We start from the raw sequence: 17695 nt of genomic DNA, 5'->3' as shown, positions 1-17695 counted from the left end.
GGGTTGGGCTGGGGCCTAATTCTTCATAGATTCTTCAAAAAAAAAAAAGAAAAAGACAAGGAGGAAATACTTCCAAATCATTCTATTTGCCCAGTATTACACTGATACCAAGGCAGACCAAGACACCACAAAAATCATGAACAAAATACTAGCAAACCAAATCTAAGAACAAAAAAGCAAGTGGGGTTTATCAATGATCTGCAAAGCTTGTTCAATATATCTGAAAATCAATGTAACACCCCCAAAATAGAATAAAATACAAAAACCACATGATCATCTTGAAGACACAGAAAAAGAAATGCACAAAATTCAACATCAACTGATGATGAAAACACTCAAGAAAACAGCTGAGGTTTCTTTAATTAATTCCATAAGACCTATTACAAGAGTCAGAACTGAACAAGCTGGACTTGCAAGTGCTGGTGAGAACAAGGAGTACATGGGATCTTGCTCAGGGGTGGGAGGGGGATGAAAAAATGGTTAAATGACTTTAGACAACAGCCTGGTGTGTGATGTAGGCGTTTACCCATGAACAAAGGGAGCACACACCCAGAGACTGGTACACAAATGTTCGTGGCAACTTGATTTGCAACAGACAAAAACTATAGACGAGACAATTACCCTTCTCCAGGTAGATGAGTAAGCAAGTTTTGTTAATGGAACACGTGTGCTGCAGTGGGAAAGAACGCACTACTTATAGGCACGTCAGCGTGCAGAGGTGACATGCAGGTAACAGCGTGCAGAAGCTTATCATGATGGTGGCAGGCTGTGGCACAGCCACGAAACGGAGCGGCACTCAGCAATCAAAGGGCAGAACCACCTACAGAAACAGCAGCACAGCTAAGCCCTCCATAAGCCTTGTGCCAAGTGAAGAAAGCCACACTCAGGATGCTCCAAAGCCTAGGAGGGAAATTCTGGAAAAGGCAAAATCACGGGGACAGAAGTCAGATCACTGGTTGCTGGATGTTAGGCTATGGGGGAAGGAACTGACTACAAACAGACAGGAGGTAACCCTGGAGAGGGTAGTTGAGTATATAACTGTGTCACAACTCAGTTGGACACCTGAACACCTTTACTGGACATAACTGATGTCTCAATAAGCCAGAGTTCTTAGGAAAAGACATCAGCAGTTTTTATTGGAGAGACACTGGCATCAGCCAGGCCACAGAAGAGGAGGACAGAGTTGACTCTACAGTGGAAAGGGCCCTGTGGAAAGTTTTGCCAGGAAGTCCACAGCTGTGGACTTTGGCCACCTGATGCGAAGAGCCAACTCATTAGCAAAGACCCTGATTCTGGGAAAGATTGAAGGCGGGAGGAGAAGGGGATGACAGAGGACAAGACGGTTGGATGGTATCACCAACTCAATGGACATGAGTTTGAGCAAGCTCTGGGAGATGGTGAAGGACAGGGAAGTTTGGTGTGCTGCAGTCCATGGGGTCACAAAGAGTTGGACACGACTGAATGACGGAACAACCACAGCTGTGGGAAGAAGGCAGATGGGATACACAAAGCTGTGAACACGTCGGAGGAGAAACCTGAACATACACACAAACCGTGTGTTCAGGAGGGACACAACACAAACTGCTCCCGACTGGCTTCTCCCGCTGGAGAGAGAATCCCTTTCCTGCAGAGGGACTGTACAATGCTTTGAGCCTGGATTTACAAGGATTAGCAAGATCATGGCTACTTCTGATTGATTCAGAGCAGTGAACGCTGCCAGGCTCTCTGACGAAAGCGTGCACTGGGGCTTAGGCTTAATGGATGGCAGACGTCTTATCCCAACCCACTTACCCCACCAAGTTTTGCCTTTTGGTCTCAAAAAGATTTATTCTTTGAAAGATGCAAGTGTCTAGAGCTCACTCAAACGAACAGAAAAACTTCCTCCTTAAAAACCTTTTCATTTTACTTTCAATGTGAAAGTAATTATTTAAAACATGCAAACTCATAAAACCTATACTAGTAGCATTCAAATTTATTTATGAGATAAGAGACCAGAAGGCAAAACCTTCTTAATTTCTTCGAACAGTACCCAGGTTACTCTGTAATTCACAAGAAACTTAAATCCTGAGCCAGAAATGCTGACAACTGCTCTGCGCGGTAAATGTGTTTCCCATTTCACATCTGGGGAAACTCAAGTGTCAATACATCCTCTGTGGTGGCAGCACGGAGCAGCATGGGTTAGAAGGTCAAGTACAGTTTGATCTGTGCCCTTTGGCCGAGTGAGCAGGTCAGGAAGATCCCCTGGAGAAGCGAATGACTCAGTAATATATTTATATAAAAGAAATTAAAATTACTTTGATGCTTATAAGACTATAAGATATACACAGGGCTTCCCCGGAAGCACAGAGGTAAAGAATCTGTCTGCAATTCAGGAGAGGAAGGTTCAATCCCTAGGTCAGGAAGATCCCCTGGAGAAGGAAATGGCAACCTACTCCAGTATTCTTGCCTGGAAAATCCCATGGACAGAGGAGCCTCGTGGGCTACAGTCCAAGGCGTCGCAAAGAGCTGGACATGACTGACTACAATAAACAATCACATAAGAGGTGGGCCACGTAAGATGCTTAATTCATGAACACTTAGAAGGCACTCCTGTGCCAGGTGCAGTGGTAAGTGCTTCACACACTGATTTCTCTCAGTCCCCATCATCACCGGGTATGTTAGGCTCTGTCATTACCCCGAATTTTTCAGATGGTGAAGTGGAGGCTCAGAGAGGTTAAGCAGCAGTCACATAACTAGTACTAGATTCTGAGCCCAGGGAAATTCTCCTGACCAGTCTGCAGACTGGGCCAGGTAACCCAGTGAGTCCCCAGCCACAGAAGACAGGAGGAGTGGGTGTTGCAGGTCAGCCAGCTACCGTGAAAGCCTAGATCAGCACCGAGGTTTACAGAGGCAAGGCTGTGCCACGCACGCCATAGCCAACCCCTGACACAGCACAGCGTGCTGACGCCGGGGAGCATGCTTCGTTCTGACACACGCTCAGCAGACCTGCTGCTGCCGCCGGATGCTTGCCCTGCTACTGCAGAGTCTACCCACAACCCAAAGAACAAAGGGACGTTAAAAAGGGAAAAGAGGGGAAATCCCTGATGGTCCAGTGGTTAGGACTCCAAGCTCTCACTGCCAAGAGGTGTGGGTTCGATCTCTGGTCGGGGAACTAAGAACCCCCATGCCAAGAGGCAACGTCAAAGAAAAGGAAAATAGGCCAAAGCAATCCACAGTAAATACTTTCAGGCACTAAAAGGTCTTTTCTAACCCAGATCAATTCAAGACTTCTCTGCAGACACGCACAGGCCACGTCCGCTGAGAACAGGCTGAAGTCACACCAGGCAGGACTGGGATATAGACGGAGGGCGTGTGGCTTTCCTACCTAGATCTGCTGCCTTGGAAATGACCTGGCACAGGGCACTGTTACATAATGCGGCTCCAGTCTCTCCGCTGACCTCGATGAGGGCATAGTGGACGGACTCTGTGGAACGTGCCTGCGCTGGCTGAGAATGACCTGCAGGACTACGAGATTAAGGCCAGGATACAGCTGTTTATGACTAAGCCCCTCGCCCCGAGCAAGTGCTCCCTGGCGTGACGCATCACCAGGCACCTGTTTCCTGTTTTCACTCTTCCCTTTATCGTTCTCTCCCGACTTCCCTCCACCTGGAAGGCCTGAGACCACCAGCTTCAGCAGGCCTGGTGTCTGCCCGCCTCCTCCTCCACTCACTGCGGCTCCGGGTAGCTGAGTCACTGACTGGGCTCTGGGGACACTCCTAAGTGCCTCCTGAGTACTTCCTAGGGCTGGAGAGTGAGGTCCCATCGTCCACCTGCCCATGATGACCCCCCCACCCCCAGCATCTCCTGAAGAACTGCCTGTCAGGGCCCCTCCAACGCGGCTGTGAACTGAATCACGGGACAAGCTCCAGCAGCACGTCTGGGGGCGGGGGCGGGTGGTGGTAGTAGCCCACCCACAGTGAGGTCCACGCTCTGCAGAAACAAGTGGTCCACTCCAGATGGACACAGGACAGGATGTGCTTAAATGTAAGGAAGTTCATTTCTGCACAAAAGGTTGAGGTCATAGAAGCCTTCCTCAGCCCAAGACAACAGCTCAATCAGCCTGGTATTCGAGCCTGGCTACACAAACAGTACGTGTCACCACACTTCAGCCAGGAAGGTGAAGGGACTCGTCTAACGGACGCTGTGTGAACGGCTTGTTAGTCACTCAGTCCTGTCCGACTTTGTGCGACCCCATGAACTGTGGCTGGCCAGGCTCCTCTGTCCATGGGATTCTACAGGCAAGAACACTGGAGCGGGCTGCCATTCCCTTCTCCAGATCTTCCTGACCCAGGGATCGAACCCAGCTCTCCCATATTACAGGTGAAGTCTTCACCATCTGAGCCCCCAGGGAGGCCTATGTGAATAGCTTAGTTAATAAAGGTAGACATCATTTAGAAGTGGACATTTAATTTCCAAATACATGGGGTTTTTGAAGTTTGATATTAATTTCTGATTTAAATGCTTTCTTCTCCACAATCACCCTGTTTTTTTCAGTCTAAATTCACTGAGGCTTTCAACGGCTAAATTATCTCTCTCGGTAAAGGTCACATTGCACTTGAAAATACGTGGGTTATTTTCAAGTAACTTTTGATATTGATTTCTAACACAATTTCACAATGACAACAGAACAGACTGTAATGTTTCAATACTTTTAGACTATGAAACTTATGCACCTTGGCTTATGTCCCTAGATATGTTCCACTGTCTCCTAGCTTATAGTCTATGGAAACTTCAAATATGTATCCTACTGTTGTATGAAAACTATACAAACCTTAATTATGTTGAATTGGTTCATAGTGCTTTTCAGGTCTATTTTTGAGAGTGTGACATCAAAACTAAAAATCTACTAAAAAAAATAATCGTAATTATGTAGTGGAATTACAAGTAACTTTGGTCTGTATTTTCCAAGTCTCCTGTGAACGTGTTATCATATTTTCATAATTTTTTAAAAAATGAAAAAAGGTGTAGTTTACCCTAATGGAAAGTGTTTTTGAAACAGTATTAGATGTAACAAGGTAACTGCCTTTATTTTCCATCTATGCCAATTAAAAAAAAAAAAAAGACTCCAAACAAAGCAGTGGTTTTCTCACCTCTGGGAAGTAGGTCAGGAACCAGCAACAGTAAGACAATATGGACTTTCACTTTTTAGATTTCAGTATTACATAATTTCAAAACAGGCATTGGCTACTTTCATGATACAGTTTTTGAGGACCTTTCCCAGTGATTTTAAACAATGAAAATGTATTCTATCTCTCTTAACGAATCACTATAATCATCAAAAACCTGTTTTCTGTGTACCATGTCTTTATACAGCACCTCTCTTCTTCCACATACAGTACTCCAATATAACTTTTTAGACTCTAACACACGCAGCCTAAGACAGCTTGATGGTCAAAAGGTTTAGAAAAAGGAGGCATGGAACAAAGTAGATGGTGTCTGGTCCTTTATCATCACTCTCCTTTAAAAACATCCATCTTACCCAGATTGATGGATTAATCCACTTAGTTTTGTAACTCACTGAACAGAATGGTGAATATGCCACACATACTTGCGTGTGCTCAGTCATGCTCTTTGTGACTTCATGGACTGCAGCCAATCAGGTTCTGTGTCCATGGAATTCTTCAGGCAAGAATACTGGGACCGGTTGCCATTTCTCCCTCCGCAGGATCTTCCTGACCCAGGAATCAAACCCATGTATCCTGCACCTCCTTGCATTAGCAGGCAGGTTCTTTACCACTGAGCCACCTTGGAAGCCCCTGCTATTAAGCACAAAATAAAGACTTCTGCACTTTTTTGGATGTTTGTCTAACTTAAGTCAATCAACCTCAGGGTTGAAGTTTGGTCAATACCCAAAGAGGCGTCAACCCCCACTGCTGGTTACCAACATTCCCACTCATGATTCACCCATCACAACAGGGTTTTTCAGCTCAGCTGAAAACACAAGCTGCCGAAGACAAGACGTCAGCCCCGTGTGTTAGAAAAAGACTGTAGCCAAGCTTTGGCCAGTGGGATGGGTGTAGTGCAGGTTTTGTGTGGCAGCTTCTAGACTCGTCTTGGGGAAAATGGCCCCGTGTGGGTCGTATTTGAGTCCCAAAGATGCACCTCTCTCTCTAGGGCTGGGGGAAGTCAGGGACGGGGAGTCAACCCTACAGTGATCGCCACACTTCACTTGAGAGAACAAGAAACCCGATATTCAAGCCACTGGGACCCAGGGCTCCAATCAGTGGAGCCAAATCTAATCCCAACACTGCCAACTCTTGTCACCGGGTGTCCTGGAAAAATAAAAGCAATGTTTTTAAATTGTTGCCTATCTTCTGAAATTCACAGGTGTCTATCAGAGAAGGTAATCCTAGTACTGATTCTTGTGAGTTCTGGGTACTACGAAATGGCTTAATAACAAGCCAGACTAAACAATCCTGGATAAACTGAAACATCCTCTTGGTACATAAATTACTTCATCAATTGAATATTAGACCAGCAATATTTGAGGTAGATAAGTTAACAAAGTAACACACTGTTTAGGTTTTTTAAAATTTTTTTAATAAAATAAACAGGAATCATTTTAATTTTACTGTAAAAGAATTATCATGAATTATTCAAGATTTAATTGCATCAGGTTAAATTAAGCTTCCACGTGGTTTAGATACAACAGATCTTTGCAAAGCTAAATAAGCTTACTGACCACTGAACCTTTTACATTAATAGTTTAATTTTCATGTTACCAACTGTTCTAATGGCTTATATAACCATTGACCATTTTCTTCAAAATCATTTAAGATGACTGAAACACAAACGTTTTCAAAGTCTAGGAAATAAGCAAAATCATATCATTAGAACATTTACCTTCTTCAAAGAAAAAAAAATGTTAATGGCTTGATCATTTTTGACAGCTCTGCCAGAGTTGAGAAAGATGAATTCACTCGGAATTTTCATTTCAACCTTGCCAGCAAATACTGCAATACTTGGAAACTATTCACCAGCCTTACACTCATATCCAACATCTTCATCAGTCTGGGTTGAAGGGTTGGTGTCTCGACTCTGGGTAAGAGGTTCCTCAGGGCTAACCAAGAGGTACACCAGCTCCTCAGCAGCCCTCGGACCCCAACTCAGCGGACAATGAAGCGAGCCCAGCCCATCTGCATTCATTCTAATTTGCAACAATAAGACAAGACCTGAAAGGGAAGATGATGGAAAACTCAAGGGGAAATGGTCTAAGAGCCTCCTGCTCCCTTGGACAGAGTGCCAGCAAGCTCGTGATGCTGAGACACACACAGATCCACATCTTCCATGCAGTCCTTGCTTACTGTATTTTTAATTTTGATTAAAAAAAAAAAAAAAGACGTGATCACACAGAAAACATCATCGGTGGCAGAACCATAAACTGAGCCAGTGCAGTGGGAAACACGCGTCACCGCCCCTCCGGGTGCCCTGCTACCACTGGCTCCCCTGGACGGAGCTCAGGAGCGGTAGTACTCAAGCAGCTTCTCATGCGTGGGTTTCAGAATCTTCTTGTCTGCCATGTTCACCACCCATCCTGGAGCCAGACCAAAGAAAATCTGCCGTGGATCCTTCCGAGTACTGAGCATTTTGAAGAGTTCGTCTTTAGTGATGTCGGGTAAAATATAACCGTACTTCCTGGCGAGCTCCAGTCTTGCTAAGGGAAATCCGGCGGGATCCGCCAGGTAGCCTCGGTTTCTCGCATCAGTGTAGTAGGGCACGAGTGCCTCGGGGGGCAGCATCCGCTTGGGAATGGGTTGCCCACGGAGAAAGAATGGGATGGGTTTGCACAGAATTTCTAAAAAACATTTTTAATAGAGAGATGCAAATACTGGCAATATATATACTGGTTTTCTCTTAATGATATTCTTTTAGTTATTAATTTTAAAGTATTTCCAAGATAAGAGCTTAATCCCAAAAACTTTTTTTTTTTTAACTCAGTAGACTTAAGGAAACAAATGGAAACACTTGATCTTCAAAAGTTTGCATCTTGAAGGTCAAACTCACTCCTGGGTTATCAACAATTAGTGAACTTCTAAACAGAGGGTATTTAAGCTCCAGGTTTTTTTTTTTCTAAAAAAATTTTATGACATACTGGCTGAGGTATATCAGAAGACAGAGCCCCACCAGCCACACCACTAGCAGAAATTCCCAAAAGAGAAATCGAGGTGTCTGAACAAGTCAAACCCTGGTGAGGTAGTCGGCACGAGGCCCAGAGAGGACAAGCTTACCCAGGCTTCTCGGGTCGTAGAAGGCGGTCGTGACGACACCCCCATTCTTCTCGATGGCGGCGATGGCCAGCTCAGAAGCTAGCTGAACTTCAATGTTAACTTTTGCCTTAAAGGTGTCAGCGCCCTGTCATCCATCAAAACAAAGTGTGTGAGGAGATGGCTGGGCTACCAGCAAACACCACGAGGGCCCCTCCCTGCCCTGCTTTCTCCTCCGGAGTGCCTACAGCCCGACATCGACTCCTACTTTAACACCTCTGCTTTGAGGCCTCATCAAACACCACCAAATCGTTCCTCATTTCTTTAGGCCACCGTATTTTCCTAGTTTTCATTCCCTAAGAGAAGGGAATAAGACTTCCACTTTACATATTTAGCAGGCACCATTGTAAGCACCCATTCCCAACACCTCCTAAACAGCAGATGGTTCAGCCCTCAAAACAACTCTAAACCAACAGAATTACTGCAACACCGATGCCACAGACAGTGGCACAGAGAGCCTGGGCAACTTGCCCAAGAACATAAAGCAAGGGAGCCTAGTCCCAGTGGCTGCATTCCTAACCCCAACATTATGTCATGTGATATAGACAGAAACTTACCTTCCTGACCCACAAGTAAGCAAGAGGCCAAGAGATGGTTAAACCAGCGGACAAGCACGCTGGAGCCAACAGAAGAACGAAATAGCTGAGCTCTGGAGGGGACCAGCCCTCTTGAGCGAAAGAGGCAGCGACAACAGAAGTAAACATAGTTCTGGACTTTTTAAAGTCCTGTCTCTGGTCACTTTCATTAGGCCTAATTTCAAAACAGACTCTGACAAAAATAAAAAGGTGGTGGCACTACCATTCTTTTTGCAGTGGTAAAAAATTTTTTTGCTCTTTTCATGTGGTTGAAACAATGTGGTTCCCAGTTTCAAAATATTCCATCAATTCTAAGACACATTTCTCCCATCTCTGATACTGGAAGGCATTTTTACAATCAATGGAACCTCTGACTCAATAAAACAAGGTCTTGCCACATTACTTGACATTTCTCATTACTATTCCATAGACTGCTTAACCATTTCCCATCTCTGGGCACTGGTGTTAGTTCCAGCATTTTCAGGGCTGTAAGAAGCCTATTTAGCATTTCTTTATATCAATTAAGTTTCTTTTATCTTGTTTTACCTTAGGACACATGTTCCTAAATTGGTGATTTTACACTGAAAAGATCAAAATCATCCTATTACCCAATACTGACGGCAAATCTGAAATCCAGAAAAGGGCAACTGGTTTATAAAGCTGTAAATAATGAATAACTGCATATACTCAACCAACAGATTTCAGAATGATTTCTGCTAGTTTTAATAGATATATGTCCAAAGCTGTTGGGATGTGCAGTTTAAGGTCTCATGAGGTCATGGGTTTTTCCGTATGTTACTTTATAACCGTGTTCCTTGATATGCCTAAAGTAGAATACTGAGGTTTAATCCTGTATTTGGTATTCTCTCTTCAAATCACTTATTTGAAAAACTTTTATCGACAAGTTTACTTTTCCAAAGATCTGAAAGATGTTCCCATAAACTATGCTTCCCTCTAGTGGACACTAAGTTAGTTACTTATACAGAGATCAACTATATTATTGACACAGAAGAAAAAGGGGGTGGGGGGCATTAGTTAATTAGCAATGTACAGGCTCATTTGCCAGTGAAACTCCTGGCCAACTTCTCTAAATAGAAAACCTCTTCCCTACAATCACAACTGGATTTCATTCATCCCTTTCTTCCATAAATACTGAGTGACTATCACAAGCCAGTATTTCCAATGTTGAAAATACAGCAATGAGTCAAAGTACCTGCACTCAAAAAAACTGACATTACAGTGAGGAAGGCAATGAAAAATGCATGCACTGTTTGGTAATAAATACCAGGTGTTCATATATTCAAAGAAAAACCCTTTTGGGCATAATAAGGCAGACTGTCAGATATGAGAGTGTTCCTTTACAAACAACATCTCTGTAACAAAAATAATTTAAGTCTCAAATAATTTGGAAGGAAAAAAAAAGTCAAAAAGATCTTCCTACTAGGATGACATCTGAACAGAGGACCAAAGAGAGTGAGGGAGCAAGCTGAAAGGATACACAGGAAGAACACCCCAGGACCAGGGAACAGTGGCTTTCTAAAACCACAACTGAATATAACACAATCAACCATTACATAATGGTTACAACGAGAAAGAGATAAAAATAAAGGAGGCATAGTGTTGAATATATGGAAATCAGAAACAGTCATCTACGAAACTCAAAAAAAAAAAAATCGAATTCAGACTTACCTCCTCTACCAGCTGGACTCCATAGTCCCTTTTAGATGGCTGGATGGTAACACCTCGCCCATTGACCAGCTGGGTTAAGTCAATAGGTTGTGTGGGATCAACACGGCCCAAGTCAATCAGGTACTGAAGCCTGTTGAGACTCAAAGGCTGATACTGGCGTCTGAAGCTACAAAAAAAAGTAACAACAGATAGAAAACTCAGCCAGACTTATCTTCCTGTAAGACCTCCAGATGAACACAGAGCTCTCTCCTGTGCTTTCCTGCATCAATTTAGATGGTTTAAAATAAAACTGCATTTACTTCGCTCATTTATACAAATAAATATATGGAAAATTTAACATACTATCTGAATTATGCATTAATGGAACTCAAAGTAAGAGCAGTTACCATTTATTTGGTGATGACAATGGGCCAGAGTTTCGAACATAAAATCATTCTAAACCTCCAGAGCATGCACCATTACCTCCATTCTGCAGGTCTGAGTGCAACCTCTGGCTTTTTTCCTATACTAAGTCAAGCTAAACTTCATTACCAAAAATGGTTCAGAGGAACGGTAGCAAAAGTTTCCTTTAAAGAAGTGGATTTAAATTTCTACCAAGCTATCATTTGGTGATTCTCAGAATCACAAATTTTTACATTAAGAAGCAAAGGAAAAAAAAAAAAAAAAAAAACCCACGAACAAAGCAAACTTACCTGTGTCCTTCATTAAACCCGTATTTTGGGATTCGAAGGTAAAACGGAGTCTGGCCTCCTTCAAAGCCCAGCCGGGGCCGGGTTCCTCTCTGACGTTCTCCCTTGTGGCCCCTGCCACACTTCCTACCTCTTCTCTGACCTCTTCGTCGTCTTTCCTGGAAGGAGAGAAAAATGTTTCATGAGCTGCAAATGCACTTTTAAAATTGTATTTCACCTCTGCGCTGTCTGTTGGTAAAGCCCTCATTCATCCTGCCAGCCAGCAACGGGCCAAACCCACTACGTGCCAGGCACCATTCGAACTGCTCTGAGGTCAAGACACCAAATTATAAAGGAAATATTTTTCTTACTTCGCGAAAGCAACGAGTTGCTTTTTAAGGTGGCAGTATGACCAAAACAGCTTTTCTAGCTGCGTTCAGTAACTTGCAGAACGTAAAATATCTTTTCCCTGAAGATAAAGGCATAATGGAAAAGCACTTCGTGCCAACCCAATATGGAATAAGGCAACCATCTCCACTTCCAGCGACCTCGCTCCCCGCCCAGGTCAACGTGATTACTCCTCTAAACCCGAACCTGAGAGCTGGGACTACGGGGGCAGGCTTCCCGCATCACTCAAGAGTAGGGGCTCATAGGCCCCTCGTTTCCGCAGCGCCTCTAGACCCGCGATCCCAGGACACCCGCGCCTTCCCCAGCCTCACCGGTTTCCTGGAGCCCGGGTTCGGCCTCAAGTTAGCCAGGCTCACACGAGGCAGAGCCCGAAGCAGGTCCAGAGCCCCGGGCCCTGCCCCCCGCACCGGGCCGGCCATTACCCGCTTGCAGAGACGCCGCAAGCGCGAGACGCCGCAAGCGCGCCTGGCATCCAGACCCGCGTGACCTCGGGCGCTGCTTTACGACCGCGGCCCCGCCCCCGTCGTGCAGCAGGCGCGCAGCGCCGCCGGCCGCGGGGCACGCCGGGAGCCGGTCTCCTTCCAGGCGGCGGCGGGTACGCTAGGCTACCTTCTCCGAGCCGAGCTGGCTTTGTGTTTAGTTCACTGGGGATGGGACCGTATTTTGAGAGATCGTGCCTTGCTCTTGGCTTGGAATGTGCTACATTTTCTTTCGCCGTACAAACACGCATTGAAACGCTGCACGTTGGAGGACTTGGTGTCACTGTGTGTTCTGACCTGTCTCAGTCTGGTCCTTAAAAGAGGCAGGCTTCTTCTCCTGCCTCTGGGCGCCACGTGGAGCCCAGAATAACATACTTGGCCCTGCCAAGTTCCGGTTTGGAGCTGGGAACTGGGCTGATTATACGCCCTGTCAACTGAAAAATTGCGCAACACAGAGCTGTGATTTATTTGGGGCAAAATGAGAGCTATAGCCCAGAAGACAGCCACTCAGCTCTGAGAAGCAGTTCCGAAGAGGTGGGGGTTGGGGGAAGTCGGCTTGTATGTTATTTTAGTGGAGTCAGGAGTCATTGGAAAAGACCCTGATGCTGGGAAAGATTGAAGGCAGGAGGAGAACGGGACGACAGAGGATGAGATGGTTGGATGGCATCACCGACTGGATGGACATGAGTTTGAGCAAGCTCCAGGAGTTGGTGATGGACAGGGAAGCCTGGCATGCAAAGTTGGACACGTCTGAGCGACTGAAGTGAGTGGAGTCAAGCACATTTTGCAGAGGCTCCTGCTAGTAAGGAGGAGCAGGTGTCCACTTTAATGATTTCACTGCTTTTCTAGACACAAGGAAAGTCAAGAATTTGGGCTTGTAAAATCTGACAATATCTGAATATATGAAGGCCTGTTCTGCCGGGTTTTCCCAGAAGACAGATGCCTCACTCCTGATCTCAGACCTGAACTCTGAGGTGGGGGTGGGGGGTGGGGTTGTTGAAGGACAGGGGCTGCAGTGGCTCCTGACTTCATCCTTGTAGAGGCAGATAGTGAGTGCCTTTCAGTTAGCAACCCTGAGATGTGAGAATAATACCCAGAGTCGAGCAGTTACCAATGACTGGCTGGTACCAACCTGTGCTGAAGACTCAAACTCTGCACCCCATCCAAGTGCGCTTGTGCTGCTCCGACCAAGTCAGAGATGCTGACCTCATCTGCTGTTAATGAAGGAGCGGCGCTGAGCACTTGGTAAGCGTCAGTAGCCTGCAGAGCCACCCTGGCTTGATTCATCAACTAAACAACCCCTTGTCGGGTAGATGTTATTACTTTTGACAGACTTGGCAAGGCCGGTAGCTTAACCAAATTCTAATAGAAAGCAGCCAGGATTCATACACTACCTCTTACTATGTAAATAGTATTTTTTTGTTTAATAGCATAAAGTTGAATATCTGCAGCCCAAAATACATTACACTATTTTCACTCAGAAATATCACCTTCTCTATTTTTGTCTTAAGTGTGATACAGACCATGCCCCTTTCTGTTCTTTTTATGTTTCACCATCTTGCTGGGGGGTTGTTCCCACTGGTGATCACAAGTAATGAAGGTGGAAATAAACTTTTGGAGGGCTATTTCTATGTTTCTATGTTTAGCTATTTCTGTGTTTATCTATGTTTATCTATGTTTCTATATTTATCTATGTTTAGCTATTTCTATGATAGCTAAACCTTTTTGAAGTCATTTTAAATCAAGTGTAAAAAATGAAAGGGAATTCCCTGGCGGTTCAGTGGCTAAGATTACGAATTTTCACTGCTGGCCTGGGGTTCCAGCTTTGGTCAGGGAACCAAGATCCCACAGGTTGCATGTGTCGGGGCAAAAAAAAAAAAAAAAATACAGAAAAAGTTGCATTCATTCCTTTATTTGAGCAAGATACTGAACTTGTTACAAACTTGTTACAAAAATATACATGGAGGAAGTCAAAACTTTTGTTCCCAGATTATTTGAAGTAAGGGAGATCTTCCAAAAATTAGTACTTTTGAAAAGTTAAAAAAAGCCTTTTGTAAAAGCCAATAGCACAAATACTTTCAAGAGGGAGGGGACATATGTACACCTGTAGCTGATTCATGTTGATATGTGGCAGAAAACAACAAAATTCTCTAAAGCAGTTATCCTTCAATTGAAAATAAAGTAAAAAAAAAAAAGAAATACAAATATGTGAGTTTTGTAAAACAGTATGAAGATACAAGACCAGGCTCTATTTAGAAATACAGAAAGAAATATAGTGAAAAAATAAAAGCTAGTTCCTGACTTTAAGGCTTCTCAGTTCAATATATTTCATCATCTTTCTGTTAGAAATTTCATACTTCTGGGAAGAAAATTGCAAAATATGTTGCAAAATGTGTCCTAATCTCCGGAAAGAAGCACAAATCTCCCCCTTATCTAGAAAAATCATAGTTTTCACTAAATAATGAGCTTCTGGGTGAGTGTTCATTCCAATATTGTTTTTTATCATCAAAAATTTTTATATTGAATAAATGAGATACAGGAAACATAAAACAGTGTGCTGCACTTCTGAGAAGTAGATGCTTTTTGTTGTATAGGTTATATAATGTTATTGGTGGACATCAGTTAATAATAGTAGAAGTAATAATTGTTTGTGGTTAGCTGTAGACTCCAGTTCATCCCATAGCAACATGTTGACCAAGCATATAAAAGTGAAAATAATTTGATGAGTCTCACCTGTTTTAAGAATGTAAAATGAAGGGTGTGTGGTGAATAAGCCATAAGTCATTGATCTTTATGCCTATAGAAGTTTTACATCATCATCATTATCATTGCAGGATAATGTTTATTAAGCTCCCACATGCTTGGGGTGTTGTGCTGTTTAAATCACATTAAGGAGACCTTGTAATAAGAAAACACCTCAGCAACTATTTAAGTTCATCCTGACTCCAGCCCTGGTTAATAGTGACCACTGAGTCATTAAAGAATGAAGTGGGACTCCCCTGGCAGTCTGGTGGTTAAGACTCCATGCTCCCACTTCAGGGGACAAGGGTTTGATTCATGGTGGGAGAAATAAGATCCCACATGATGATCATTAAAAATTAAACCAGCATGAAATATGGGTTTTGGGGGGATAAATCTGACAAAAAATTAGGCTGATGGGGCTTCCCTGGTAGCTGAGCTGGTAAAGAATCTGTCTGCAATGCAAGAGACGCCAGTTTGATTCCTGGGTCAGGAAGATCCCCTGGAGAAGGGATAGGCTATGCACTCCAGTATTCTTGTGCTTTCATTGTGGCTCAGCTGGTAAAGAATCCGCCTGCAATGCGGGAGACCTGGCTTTGATCCCTGGGTTGGGAAGATCCTCTAGAGAAGGGAACACCTGCCCACTCCAGTATTCTGGCCTGGAGAATTCCATGGACTGTATAGTCCATGGGGTTGCAAAGAGCTGGACACAACTAAGCAATTTTCACACTATTCAGGTCTATATGATGAAAAGTATAAAACATTACTGACAAATCCAACATTACCAAGATTAATATCAATCAGTTCTTAGATCAGAAATTACAGTTGTCAGATTTCCTCAAATTGGTTTGTAGACTCATGAGCATCTCAATGAAAATCCCAAAAGCCACACCCCATTTTTTTTTTTTAATCAGCATCAATGGGGAGGGAGGTGGGAGGGGGTGTTCAGGATGGGGAACACATGTAAATCCATGGCTGATGCATGTCAATGTATGGCAAAAACCACTACAATATTGTAAAATAATTAGCCTCCAACTAATAAAGGAAAAAAATAATAAATCAGCATCAATTTAAGAGTTTTAAGAGCCCACAAAATTGTCAGCACTCAGATTCAGGACAAGAATGGATGAAAAAAAAAAAGTACGAATAAGACCTTCAACTTCCAGCATTCTGGCTATCATGTGAGTAATGTGAAGGTTTTTTAAGATTTTCGCTCACTATCTTCCTTACCCTGGACTCCCTAAGGAATGTTAAAAACAAAATTCAAACTGGGGCTCCATAACAACCTAGAAGACTGGGATGTGGGGGGGGGGGGACGTGGGAGGGATGTTCAAGTGGGAGGGGACATGGGTAAACCTATAGCTGATTCATTTTGATGTTTGGTAGAAACCAATGCAATACTGTAAAGCAATTGTCCTTCAGTTTAAAAAAAAAATACGTAACTTCAACTGAAATTAAAAACTAATGGCTTTATGCAACCATTCATGAATTGGGCAGCATCCCATATGGCAAGTAGAAAGGAGGTCTGAGCAGCTGCACAGACAGGACTTTTACAGGCAGAAAGAAGGTGGGAAACAAGAGTTCAGTTCAGTTGTTCAGTCATGTCTGACTCTTTGCAACCTTATGGACTGCAGCATGCCAGGCTTCCCTGTCCATCACCAGCTCCCAGAGGTTGCTCAAAGTCATGTCCATCCAGTCCGTGATTCATCCAACCATCTCATCCTCTGTTGTCCCCTTCTCCTCCTGCCTTCAATCTTTCCCAGCATCAGGGTCTTTTCCAATGAGTTGGCCCTTTGCATCAGATGGCCAAAGTATTGGAGTTGCAGCTTCAGCACCAGTCCTTCCAATGAATATTCAGGATTGATTTCCTTTAAGATTGACTGGTTGGATCTCCTTGCAGTCCAAGGGACTCTCAAGAGTCCTCCAATACCACAGTTCAAAAGCATCAGTTCTTTGGTGCTCAGCTTTCACATCCATACCATGACTATTAGAAAAACCATAGCTTTGACCAGACGAAACTTTGTTGGCAAAGTAATGTCTCTGCTTTTTAATATGCTGTCTAGGTTGGTCATAGTTTTTCTTCCAAGGAGCAAGTGCCTTAATTTCATGGCTGCAGTCATCATCTGCTGTGATTTTTGGAGCCCCCCCAAAATAAAATCTGCCACAGTTTCCATTGTGATGGGACTGGTTGCCATATTAGTATTTTGAATGTTGAGTTTTAAGCTAGCTTTTTTACTCTCCTCTTTCACTTTCATCAAGAGGGAGCAGATAACTCATTTTGTGGGGGGAGATGGAAGGGATCCTATCAGGCTCTTTAACTCCCTCGTGCCCACCAGGAAATTCCAGACTGACTCTGACATCCTCCTGCCAGAGACTGAAACTCGGACAAGTTCAGGTAGTAAGTTTCAGTTTGGTGATGATGCGGGCTTGGCACAAAGGCTTGGCTGCATTTGGGGCTGGTTGTTACTCTTTTGACAGATTGCATATATCCTTTAGGGCTTCCCAGAAGGCTCGGTTAAAGAATCTGCCTGCGATGCAGGACACACGACTTCGCTCTCTGGGTCAAGAAGACCCAGAACTCCCTAGAAGAGGAAACGGGCAACCCACTCCAGTATTCCTGCCTGAAGAATCCCATGGACAGAGGTGCCTGGTGGACCACAGTCCATGGGGCTGACTTAACAGCTAGACAACAATACAGCTTTAAATTTCTCGACTAGATTAAGACAATGTCATTTGGTTCTACAAGGATGAAGTCAACAGTCCCTGACCTTCAATACCCCCTGAAAGGAGTTCAGGGTGGAGATCAAGAATGAGGCATCCAGGGACTTACCTGG

At 44.0% G+C, this 17695-nt stretch overlaps 1 protein-coding gene across 1 annotated transcript; it reads right to left on the bottom strand.

Annotated features, from left to right (window-relative positions):
* Window positions 1-6584: 6584 nt before the first annotated feature.
* On the bottom strand, window positions 6585-12124 carry MRPL15 (mitochondrial ribosomal protein L15). Its single transcript, XM_020903033.2, has 5 exons — window positions 11955-12124; window positions 11260-11414; window positions 10568-10733; window positions 8268-8391; window positions 6585-7834 (listed from the first exon to the last, which is right to left on the bottom strand). The coding sequence occupies exons 1-5, from the start codon at window positions 12060-12062 to the stop codon at window positions 7497-7499; spliced, it is 891 nt and encodes a 296-aa protein (XP_020758692.2). The 5' UTR covers window positions 12063-12124; the 3' UTR covers window positions 6585-7496.
* Between the last annotated feature and the right edge of the window lie 5571 nt (window positions 12125-17695).

This window comes from Odocoileus virginianus, chromosome 15 (assembly GCF_023699985.2).
Source record: "Odocoileus virginianus isolate 20LAN1187 ecotype Illinois chromosome 15, Ovbor_1.2, whole genome shotgun sequence".
Taxonomy (NCBI): domain Eukaryota; kingdom Metazoa; phylum Chordata; class Mammalia; order Artiodactyla; family Cervidae; genus Odocoileus; species Odocoileus virginianus.
The sequence above is the reverse complement of the archived record's forward strand: the minus strand, read 5'-3'. Positions and strand labels throughout refer to the sequence as shown.

Excerpts from the sequence above, each read along its gene's own strand:
- MRPL15 (XM_020903033.2), bottom strand. The coding sequence starts at position 12,062 with ATGGCCGGCCCGGTGCGGGGGGCAGGGCCCGGGGCTCTGGACCTGCTT. Across the intron at positions 10,734-11,259 it reads GGGTTTAATGAAGGACACAG|CTTCAGACGCCAGTATCAGC; the intron begins GTAAGTTTGCTT and ends TTTTTTTTGTAG. Across the intron at positions 7,835-8,267 it reads CTACGACCCGAGAAGCCTGG|AAATTCTGTGCAAACCCATC; the intron begins GTAAGCTTGTCC and ends AATGTTTTTTAG.